This window comes from Mastacembelus armatus, chromosome 13 (assembly GCF_900324485.2).
Source record: "Mastacembelus armatus chromosome 13, fMasArm1.2, whole genome shotgun sequence".
NCBI lineage: Eukaryota > Metazoa > Chordata > Actinopteri > Synbranchiformes > Mastacembelidae > Mastacembelus > Mastacembelus armatus.
Genome location: NC_046645.1, coordinates 15,713,114 through 15,725,317, shown reverse-complemented (window position 1 = coordinate 15,725,317; position 12,204 = coordinate 15,713,114). Strand labels below are relative to the sequence as shown.

General features: G+C 42.0%; 1 protein-coding gene across 3 annotated transcripts in view; it reads right to left on the bottom strand.

The window, feature by feature from the left end:
* Positions 1-12,204, bottom strand: part of fat3a (FAT atypical cadherin 3a) — a 165,108-nt gene that overhangs the window by 105,141 nt on the left and 47,763 nt on the right. For all 3 annotated transcript variants that reach the window (XM_026296673.1, XM_026296681.1, XM_026296690.1), the window contains exon 2: positions 2,086-5,412. In XM_026296673.1, coding sequence (XP_026152458.1) covers positions 2,086-5,395 — 3,310 coding nt within the window. In that variant the 5' untranslated portion in view covers positions 5,396-5,412. The remainder of the gene's footprint in view (positions 1-2,085; positions 5,413-12,204) is intronic.

Sequence of the window (12,204 nt, the reverse complement as noted above, 5' to 3'; positions counted from 1 at the left end):
GACTTTATTTAAAAAAAGCCTGGCCCTGTGATGGACTGGTGACCTGTCCAGGGTGTACCCCTGCCTTTCATCCAAAGAGTGCTTGGACAGGCTCCAGCAGATCCCTGTGACCTTGAAGAGGACTAAGCGGGTATAGATAATGAAAGGATAAAAAAGTCTTCCAGGCTAGGTTGCTTGGCTGACAGCTGTTTCAACCTGTCACAGTCAGCCATTGTGGTGTTCACTCACTTGATCCACATTATTGACATAGGTTCTTCCACTATGCCCGGTTTAAAATTTCTTTTAAATTAAATTCAGAATTGAATGTCATGGTTTACAGAGCTGATCAGAGAAACCGAGTTTGTGTGTGTGTTTGTGTGTGTGTGTGTGTGTGTGTGTGTAAAATGCCAGAATAATTCTCTTCAACTTGTAACTGTGTTTGTAGTGTTTCTCACCAGCTTGGGGCTGATTTATGAGGCTTGCCAAGACTCAACTAACAAGGACCATAAATCCTGTACTCCCCTCTGCTCCTGTTCATCACATTAGGACCAACACACAAGGTTAACAATGTGTATGTGTGAGTGTGTGTCTATCTGTGTTTAAGTGTGTCTGTTACATAAGTCAAAATGTTCCTTTGGCCACCTTCAATAAGAGACTGAGATAATGTATTTTGTCCACCGCCTATTTCCCTGCCCATGCACTGATCGAGCCATAGCAAGATGCATAGTTAGGATTATGCAACAGGCTGTAATATGCTTCTGAATATGCACTCTACTTTTTTAATAAATAATGTTTTTATTTATTTGATTTTACCAGAATTGCAGATCCAGTAAATCAAAAGACAAATGTCCTGTGTACAACTCTATGCATACACAGCTAGCAGGGTGCTAAACTGTAGGAGGAATAAAAATGGAAAAACAAATGGTCACTGTTGTGGTTTTTAAAAAATGCCAGGTTTTTTATTCTTGTGTCGGACGCGGTTGGACGTAGCGCTCATGACTCTTCTAATAATGTCACTCCCTGTCCAATCAGTCACTCACACATTTTAGTGTTGGCTCAGCTCACTTGGAACCTTGGCCGATGAGGTAACAAAAAAGAACATGTTACCAGGTACTATCCCCTGAGTCGACTGAGTCGAGTCGAGCCAAGTAGTGCTAGTGGAAAAGCCCTATTAATGATAAACACTTTGTATTTCATAGGACTCTTTAACAATAAAAGCATCTAGCCTGTTGATTAGTGGATGACGAACAGGAATAATTTGTTTTCAATTTCAGCTCCAGTATGGACAAAAAAATCAGTGACCATTAAAATAAGGTTGATATTTAAAAGTACAGAAAAATGGGTGTAACTAAACTAAAACAAACAATAGAGAACCCCATAGGTTGTTGAGGAAAACAGCCTATTACAGTCCTTAGTTACATTTAAGTAACATCTAGTCTGTTCCATTTTTACTGTGAAGGGTCACTAGTCCCAACAAACTTGGGTTAGAGGCAGGGTGTACACTGAACAAATCACTAGTCCACTACAGGAAATTTAATTAGAGAAACCCACACAGACAAAGGAAGAACATGCAAACCCTGCACAGATAAGCCCCTGGTCATAAGGGGTTTAAACCCAGAACCTTCTGTCTATGATGTGTCAGTGATAACCACTGCTCCATTATGCCACCCTTCCCCATAACTACGTTTGTATTCAAGTGACCGTGAAAGGACATCTCAATTCCCATAACTAACCATTTTTCGCTCCTTGTACATCACTTGACCCTGAAATTGTTCTAGCCATCATGAAGGACACCCTAAAGCTCTTATTCCTGCTTTGATGAGCAAGGATCTAGGAACAAGGAAGACACATGAGCAAGGACAGGAGAAACCAGGCTTCCCTGGCGTTCTGCCTTTTGGTTGCTCTGTTCTGGTTGCTCTGGTCCGCCACACCAAACAGTTCTTGAACATGTTTATCAATCTAAAAGGTCTCCCATTTCAAATGAACAACCGCCAGTAACTCCATGTAACCAGTAACTACCATGAAGTAGACAGCAGTCCAAGTTTTTCTTTGACTGCAGGAATACTGCTTAAAAGTATGAAGCGCATGGGATAAAAGAAAACTCACCTGTCTCTTCATCGATGGCAAATCGTCCAAGCCCACTCCCATCGCGGATGGAGTACTGGATTTCTCCATCTCTGCCAGCATCGTCATCATGAGCAGTGACTTGGAGTAGCGTAGTTCCGATACGGGCGTTCTCTTTAACTAGTCCTGTCAAGGCAAAGTGGGAAAAGTATGGGGCGTAGAGGTTTTCGTTGACATCTACAACCTCCACCTCCACAGATGTAACAGAGAGAAGAGAAACAGGCCTTCCCTTGTCTTTGGCCTTTACAGTGAGGTTGTAGAACTGCTGGGTCTCATAGTCAAGCTCTTTTGTCAGCCGAATAGCCCCACTGGCCCTGTCTACCTCAAACCATCCGTTGTAGTCATTAGCTAAGGAGTACCTTACCTGGCCTCCCAGCCCCAAATCTGGATCCTGGGTTTCCAACCAGGCCACAACTGTTCCTACTGGAAGATCCTCCAGAGCCCTAGCTTTGTACACACTGGGGATAAATAGAGGGGGGCAGTCATTCACATCATCCAGTATGATTTTCAAAGTGGTCACAGAAAATCTTTGGCTCCCTTTCTCTGCCTTGTCCCGTGCCTGGATCTTCAGGTTAAAAGCAGGAACAAGCTCCCTGTCTAGCTGTCCAGCAACATAAACTATCCCATTGGTGGAGTTGATACCAAACTGGGTGGTGCTTGTCAAGATAGCATACACAATCTCCCCATTGGGTCCAAGGTCTTTGTCAGTGGCCTCGACCTGGATGACATCTGTACCTATGGCAGTGTTTTCAGGTATGATAATTTTATAGCCACCCTCTTGCAAAAATTGGGGTGCATTGTCATTTGCATCCTCAATGTAGACAGCAAGCAAACGCCAGGCAGATTTTTGTGGCAGACCAAGGTCATAGATAGTTAGGTTGAGGAGGTAGCGATCTCTCTTTTCTCTGTCCATGGGCAGAAAGACACTGATAAGGCCAGTTTCCATATCAATTTTAAAACAGCTGTCAGTATTTCCATCTGAAATAGAGTATAGAATTTGACCATTGAAACCTGTGTCACCATCATAGGCATTAACCTTGAAAACACTTGCGCCAACCTCTAGGTCTTCCCGCACAGCAATATCTGTGGGAAAAGCTTTGTCAAACTGGGGTGTTTGTCGATTGACAGAAAAGAGGTCAATGAAACCTTCCTCAATTTTGGGCTTGATGCTACCTTTGGACTTTTTGAGTAACTTTTCAGCTAACTTTTGGGCTACCCTTGTCTCTTTACAAGTAAAACTTTTGGGAGGAGATTTCCCATGAACAATTGAGATGTTAACAAACATAGGATCAGAAAAGTTCTCACCATCTGTGGCAGTTATTTTGAGACTAAAGACACCGTTCTTTGGATTGGCTGTGACAATGGAGCGTCGCAGTGCTAGGACCCCTGAGTCTGGGTTTAGATCAAAGTAACCCCATTCGTTCCCTGAAAGTATCTTATATTTCACCAGCTCTAACTCATCTATATCAATTGCTGACATCGTAGTTATCACTTCATCTACTGGGAAATCCCTAGAGATCACCCCCTGGCAGGCTACTTTCTCAAATAAAGGTTGGTTATCATTCACATTTTCCAGGTGGATTGTTACATTGACTTCACTCTCTCGCCTGTAAGGTGACCCCCAGTCAGATGCTCTAACAATAAACACAAAGCTCTCTGATGAGGATTCAAAGTCCAGCTCTTTAGTGGTGCTGATAATGCCAGAAAACTGATTGATTTTGAAGGGTAATGGCTGAAGGCTTGAAATGCTGTAGGTTATGTATCCATTTTCTCCTTTGTCCTCATCCACTGCAGAAACTGTTAAGACATTGGTCCCAACTGGTACACTCTCATTGACATAAACCTCATAAGAGGACTGAGCAAAGGTTGGTGTGTTGTCATTTGCATCCTCAGTGGTTACCTGCACAATGACTTTGAGATCACTGTCTATTTCCAGTACCTCCAGATTAAAGACATTCTGAGTCACCTGAGAGAACCAGCGCGTGGTGGAAATGACACCTGTTAGGGTGTTAATTTGAAAAAAAGCTGAATCTGCAGAAGGTACCAGGATATATTCAGCATCATCAGGCTCTGGATTGAGTTTAACAGCCTCCACAATTGTGCCTGGTGGTGAAATTTCATTCAGACTAACTTCATACAATTCCCGCTCAAACTTAGCTTTTGCTGTTTGCCGTTTTTGGACTGTAATGTGTAGAACCTTGACAGCAGAGAACTTCTGTGGGGTTCCCTTGTCTTTAGCTTGCAAAGTGAGGTTACAGCCATAAGGGTAAGTCTCCCAATTTACCGACTCAGAGGCCTTTACAGCAAATTCATCTTCATCAGATCTTTCTATGAAAAACTGCTCTGAGGGGTCTCCACCTACAATAACCACTGAGTCTATTTCCCCATTTAAGCCTTCATCCAAATCCTCAACAGTGATTATGGCATACACAGGATTTTTCTCAAGCCATGAGGGGCTGTGGGTGACCACATTTATGACTGGGGCATGCTCATTCACACGCTCTACATGGACAAAAAGCTTAGCAGTGCTGCTGACCCCATTATTTCCATACAGCTTCATGCCACGGTCCACTGCCAAAATTTCTAAGTCATATCGGCTCTGCTCATCAACATTAAGTTTCCCACTTAGAGAAACCACTCCACTGGTTGGGTGTACTGCAAACAGCTCCATTTTCTCCTTGAAAAAATAGTAAAATTCTCCATTGGAGCCAATATCTGCATCTGTGGCGGTAACTTGTGCTATGCTAGTCCTGAGAGGAGTGCTCTCTGCTATGGTGACAGAGTAGGTGGTGGGTGAGAACAAGGGTCGCAGGTCATTCATATCCAAGACTTGGATGCTGACTTTAGTCCAAGTCTCAAGGAGGGCCTCTCCCTTGACAGAGGCTTTCACTGTCAATACATAATTATCCTGAATCTCTCGGTTCAAGATGGCTGCATTGCCACCTTTAGTCCTTATGCGCAAGAAGCAGAAATCACCCAGTACATACTCCTCTGCCTTGAAAAATCCTTCATCGTCACCTGAGGTGATTCTGTAGCGGATCTCCCAGGAGCGCTGGGCCAGGTGGATGCCCATTTTAACTTTACTGTTGGCATAGGTTCGTGCTGCTGAGTTTTCATAAACTGTGGCATGGTAGACAGCCTGAGTGAAGCTGAATTGAGGTCCATCCTGAGGGGCCCCCTGGGTGTTCTGGCCACAGCACGGTGGCGGTTTGAAGAGCAACAATGGTAAAAGCAGGGCCAGGCTGAGGAGATGGGCTCGCATGCCTGCCCACTGGCCCATGTTCACATCCATCCCATCATCACTCCATCCTGAAGCAGAAAGAGACAAACAGAGACACAGAGGGAAAGGTTAGCCACAGGGGGTAGATATTCACAACAACAGGCATGCCACCCAGCCACGACTTAACCTTTCAACTTCTGTGCCTAACAGGCTAATAGTTATTTACTGGACTACAGAGATTGACTGAATGTAGGGAAGTGCGGGGAGGGGGGTGTCTACAGTTACTAGGCAACCCAAATGAAGTCTGACATCATCCTTGTGTGGTCTCTGGAGGCTGACAATCAATTGACTGTCAATTGCAAGTTTCAGAAAAACCAGAGGTGGTTTGCAAAGGAACAAAATAATTGTATAGCTAAGATGGGCAGTGTAACATCACCAAAACAAACACTACAGAAAATAAGTACAGAGGACAAAATGATGGACTTCTATATCACGACCCTATCATAACCCTTTTCCTGAAATACATGAAACTGTAGTCCTGTGTCTCAAACCCATGTAATATCTCCAGCAGCAAACCAGATATGGTTTTGAAACTGAGAGTCAACTAGCTGCTGTGCTCAGTTTGTTCTCTTTTTTCAGAAAAAAATGTGTTCTGAAAGTAAGCAGCCACAAATATGTGCCAATCTGGGCTTTGGGAGTAAAACCTGATCCGGTAAAAGCCATGTTGTGGCAATAGGAGTGCCGCAGTGGTCTGCATTTAGATGATTCGGCACTTTCCACCACAAGGGATGGACAGAAAAGAAAGACCGTGTCCGAGTTCACTGATAATAACATACTGCAGAAACATACAGCAAAACCTACAAACTCTCAGCAATACACATACACACATTTGCAGACATTCACACAGCTCCTGTATGAGTATAAACTTATTTGTTTTTTGTTTCAAACTGGAGTCTTAACTTCTGACTGAAAGAAAAAACATTTGGCTTTGTGAGCGTGACCAAAAACCACCTCAGCTGAAACAATGCAGACCAATGCCTAAGTCTGCATTTAAATAGATTTCAACAGTCATCCAGGGAGAAAAAGCTCAAATCTACCGGAGTAAAATGCCAAAAACAACACTTCAGCTTTTGTCTGACCTTAAACTGTCATCTCAGTGTCAACTTCAGTCAGTCAGGGTAGATGTAGATGGTGGGCAGTGGGGTGGTTTTGAGGACTTTCTTGTTGGAAGTGTGTTACAGTTTAAGTAGTGATGCCTTAACACTGCATTAACTCTTTGAACCAGGCTGTTATTTGTTCAGTTTTTATTCTTTAGTCATAGACTTATGCACAATCATCACAAGCTTGTTGGTACTAATCATAATTTGGTGTTGTGAGTGGGAGGGAAGGATTTAAAAACCCTGCTCATGGGGCTTTCTGAGCCCCAGCAAAAACATCTAATGACAGAGTAAAGAAATATGTAATCCCTTTTCATTTTTTAGTTATATTTGGGATGGGTATAATTAAACACTCCCATTTTGATTTAGGTCAGTAACCACAGGTACTCTTGCTGTTACCAGGGAGTAAAAAGAATGGTGTGGAGTAGCACAGCCAATTTTGAAATTGAGTATGTATCAGTAAGCCTTTATCATAGGGCTTCAGAGATATCTATGACAGGAAAGTATGTACTACTGTTTTAGGAAAAGTACACAGCAAGTGAACTATGTCTTGACAACCAAACAGATTTACTGATGATAATCTTTTAGTGACATTGGTAAATCAATAAAATGTCTTTGAGCAAAACTCTTACAGGCTGCTCAGAACAAACCAACAAGTCAGTCAAAGTCCACTTGATTCCTAAAGGTATTTATTATTGCGCACATGCTGAAAGAGATGGCACATGTGTGGAAAGTGTTCATTAGACTGTAGCAGCCTGTGGCACTATTGCTGCTACTACTGAAGAGCTTACTTTAGCCTGCTGTTATTCGCAGTTTGGAAGTATAAACATAAACATAACCCCCCATCACCACCACCACACACACACAGACATACACATGCACTTGAGATCATTAGAGATCATTCATGTTCTCAATATGCAGAGCCTGAGGGCTGGTTTCAGGGAAGTGTGCACCGGGTTGACGTTGAGCACATGCTCTTCTATTAAGACAGTACTGCTGAGATGAGGACTATCAAAACAGGAAAAGAAGCCAATAGAAGGCTGGAAGTGGCATGTGGTGCCCTGTGGCAAATTTGTGCTTAGGCTATAAACACACTTCTCAGACTTTTATTTGGGTTAGGATTTGTATCAAGTCAAAGCAGTATACATTTTACAGCAGTTTTTGGCAGCAATATAAAATAGGACTGGATTCTTATTGTGAAGGGTTACATACATGTATCGAAAGCAAGTTTAAGTCTCTGAAAGTTGATTGTAAAGTTGAATAAAATTTTAAAAAGCAGTGTCATAAACAGTGTTATAAACCACATTCAGTGAACAGGAACATAAAATTTGTGTGGCTGGCAGTTCTCTGTAAAAATCTCCCTTAACATGTCATTTAACCCAGTGCTCGAGACTCTTTGTAGTCTCAAGATCTATCAGAGAACAAGTAAGCTAAAATGTGTATGGACATAACTATGGACAGTTTCCTACATTTGACCTGTTGAATGCCAGTGTATCCCAAATAGTTGTATTTACTAAACCACAGAGAGAGAAATAGGAACAGCAGACATAAATAGAGAGCACTAAAACTATTTAGGAGACATGAACCTAGGAGAGAGAAAGAAAAACAAACCCAGCCAGACACAACAAAAGGACAAACACGTAAGGCCATGAATTAATCACAAAAAATCCTAATTTTTCCTGCTTAAACACCTTTACATTTATGTCCATAATGCACAACACTCAATTAACGTGCAATCTGACACTAACACCGGTGATGGAAATGGGATGAAAATGTATGAAACTTCTGCTGCACCAAACAGAGCAAGAACTGATGTTATTTTGTAATTTATAGAATAGAAACAGTCACTTTTGTTACTGTGGCACTCAAGAGTACAACTACCTAGAGTCAGATAATATACCTTTCAGAGTCTAGGCTGAGGTAAGTTAAAAAGTCTAAAATGCGCAAAATATTATAGCAGGGTACAGGATGCCTTAAGCAGCCATTCAAACATTGTATGTTTCAGTGAGTGAAACTCAAACCCCTGCAGTATTTTAAAGCAAGGGGTTGTGCTGTTCATGGGTTAGCCATTGCATGAGGAGTGCCATGTAGGCATGTATGGTGCTGAGTCTGGCCTCATTCACATTTCCAGCATGCAAACATAAAAAATAGAATCTAACAGTAAGACATTATTTGCTATTTCTACTGTGTAACACAGATTTCAAGCCCAAAACTGATGTCTAATCTGAAATCAATAAAACAGCACAGCTGGGAGAGCTTGGTTTTTGAGCTTTATCTGGATAGAGACACGATTGGTTAGTGCAGCATCATGCTTTATATCACATTATGTTGAGAAAATTTTGAACTGGATCCAGCTTTTCTGCCGCACGAGGTTAAACTGTTTAGCTGAAGCCCCTTGTGGCTCTGGTGCTGGTTGCAGTGGACGCAATTCCCTATAGGACTCAGTGGGGGAGGTCTGCGCTTTTTCACACCTTGAGAAATTCAGGCTGAATGTGGCCTAAGGCCTTTGCTACCCAGGTTTCGCTGTACCACATGACTGTGTAATGAAAGGTATGAGAGGGTAAATAATTTGTCTTAAACTTCATATTTCAGACACTGTGGAAATTGAATTAATTTAAATTCATTGGCTTCTCTGCTCTCCAGTGTGTTTCTATACAAGGAAACCCCACAAGCCTGTGTGTGCTAAATGTTGCCCACACATACACACACGTACAGACGACACACAAAAACACTATCATTCTCCACAGAGAAGCCCCACTTACTGTCAGCTCTAAACACCCTCTCATTAGCTTTTCATTACAGTCTAATTGGCCTTGAATTGTGTGGCAAACAGCAGCCAGCAGCCTCCACGCCCCAGACGCACCACTGCCACTGCTCTGACTCTGCTAATACACAGATATATGTTAACGGTTAACAGAGAGAGGAAGGCCTTCTGGTGAGGCTGCTGCTTTACTTACCAACTCACATGCATGCACACACACAGGAAAACATGTGAAAGGGTGTGATGGAGCTGACAGAGGCAACAAAATAATGTATAGCAGCAAGCTGAAAACAGTTCCTTACCTAGGCAAATCACAAGTCACAGCACAAAGGGAGAATAAGTGAAAACAAAAAAAAAAAACTGGGCTCTTTAGAAAGGCTTTAATCAATGCTGAGTGCTTTACATGCAACTATTTAAAAGGGTAATAAGCAAAAAATTCAATCAGACATCTTTTCATTGGCTGTTCCACCATGGTTGCCCTGATCTCCACCACTTAGGTGGTAGTTAACCCTGACTGACCGATTGGTCCATGGAGATGCCATTTTACCAGTCATTTTATAATGGACTCTGAAGAGCAACAAAGAGATGCAACACTCTTTGAATAACCATACATGAAGAGATATGACACCCTTCATTAGAGCAAACAAACCAGATGTAGGTGTATATACTACCTGTACTGTAAATGCAAAGAGAGATAGAAGAAGGTCTACAACTTGACTGATGTGTTTGATGTAAAATATGATTTAGGCATCACCAGGTACAAAAATATACATCAGTTAAGATGTCTCCCTGCCAAATCCTGAAATGCAGCAAAACACCGGGGATGTTTTCTGTCCTACTGTGATAATTACAGCCTTCTCTATGTGGAAAAAGTGTAGGAAGACAAGCAGAAAGACAGACTGGCAGACGATAGGGAATAGAGAGCATAAGAGGTGGAGAAGAAAACAAACAGCACAACAAGACTGAAGGAGGAGACAGAAGCAAGAGGGGGAGTGTGTATTATCTCAGCCATACAGAGAACTACAGCACAATTGTGCTTACAATAATGACTGTCAACTCTGGTTAACACATCAATCAGTAGAAAGCATTTACTGGCCCAGAAAAACTCAATTACCCAAGATCTGTCGGTTATTTTTTGCTATCAGTTGAAAAGACAGTTAAAAATGCATCACAGAGTATAACCACTATAGACAGGTATTACTGTTTCAAAAGCAAAAAAACTGAATAGATACAGTGCATTCAGAAAGTATTCAGACCCCTTCCACTTTTTTTCAATTTTGTTATGTTGCAGCCTGACACTACAAGTGTTTAAATTATTATTTTTTTCTCATTAATCTACAATCAGTACCACATAATGACAAAAGACAGTAACAGCAACAGAAGGGCCTTAGTAAGACACAAGAAGGGCTTTAGTAAGAGAGGTGACCAAGAACCCAATGGTCACTTGGACTGAGCTCCAGAGATCCTGTGTGGGGATGAGACAAAGTTACAGAAGGACAACAATCACCGCAGCCCTTCACTGATCTGGGCTATATTGCAGAGTGACTCTTCTCAGTGCAAAACACATTAAAGCTGCTTGGAATTTGCAAAAAAGCACCTGAAGGACTCTCAGACTGTGAGGAACAAGATTATTTGGTCTGATGAAACCAAGACTGAACTGTTTGGCCTCAACTCTAAAGGTTATGTCTGGAGGAAACCAGGCAACTCGCATCAATACCATCCCAACAGTGAAGCATGGTGGTGCCAGCATCAGGCTGTGGGGCTGTTTTTCAACAGCAGGGACTGGGAGACTGGTCGGGGTTGAGGGAAAACTGGATGGAGCTAAGTACAGAGATATCCTCAATAAAATCCTGTTTCCCAGCGCTCATGATCTCAGACTGAGCCGAAGGTTCACCTTCCGAGCACAGCCAAGACCAACAAGATCGACCGTGAGTGAATGTATACATTACAATCAGGCTCAATTTCATGGTAATCCCAGGATCTCTGTCTAAAACAGGCAGGAGACAGACATGGGAGAAATGGGCTGCTGATGGTAGTTATACTGTATGCTCACACTGTACACTACAGCACTGAGCTGTGCAAAGTACATTCAACATTAGGAAGCAGCAAGGCTGTAACTGAATTGTTTAGGGAGCAATCACTTAGTCTAATGTAGCTTCTTATTATTGTTTTTGTTTACTGTTGACATTTGGATGCATTTTTTGTGGTTTGGTGCTTCCTGCCTTTTATTCTCTATACTGATATTTAATGGGGAGTTGCATCATCATGGCAGGGATACTGTGCTTGTGCAAGAGTTACAAATGATTTAAATCGGTGATTAACAGTGGGTGCAACAGGGACAGAGGGCTGGATGATTGGATGATGTAAATGAGAATATCTCAGCAGTTGCAGCATCAAGTGTGACATTTTTTGAAAAAAATCTCTTGTGACTCTCTCAACTTAATGAAACTGCAGCAGTAACTTGCTTGACAGCTCTTTTAAAAGAATTCGTAATGTTTATCAATGCACCTTACCTACAATATTCATGGCCTCCACACAAATATAATAGTCCAGTGTACCCACATAGCAGCCATCCTACCCCCTGCCATTACTGGCATTTAACATTGTCATCACACACTATGCGATGTTAAAATACTAGATTCCTTCATAGTGATGTAAAACAGGTCCTATACGTTCAGGCTTGGTATTCAACCTTTCTCGACTGCACATTGAACATAATTGCAAGTGATCATTAGGGGAAGAAAGTGAGGGATCATAGAATTTTCAAAACAACTCTGTGTGGTTAATCTGACTGGTTATATAGAAGTGGGATAACATGAACTTCAACACCTGTCAGGTCTTCCACACTAAAAGTATCTCAACCTATGTAAGCACTTTCTGATCTGACCCTGTAGTGGGGCTGGAATGGGAGAAGTGCTTGCTAATTACAGTTTACAATTATTTCTAAGTTTGTTTATGAGTCT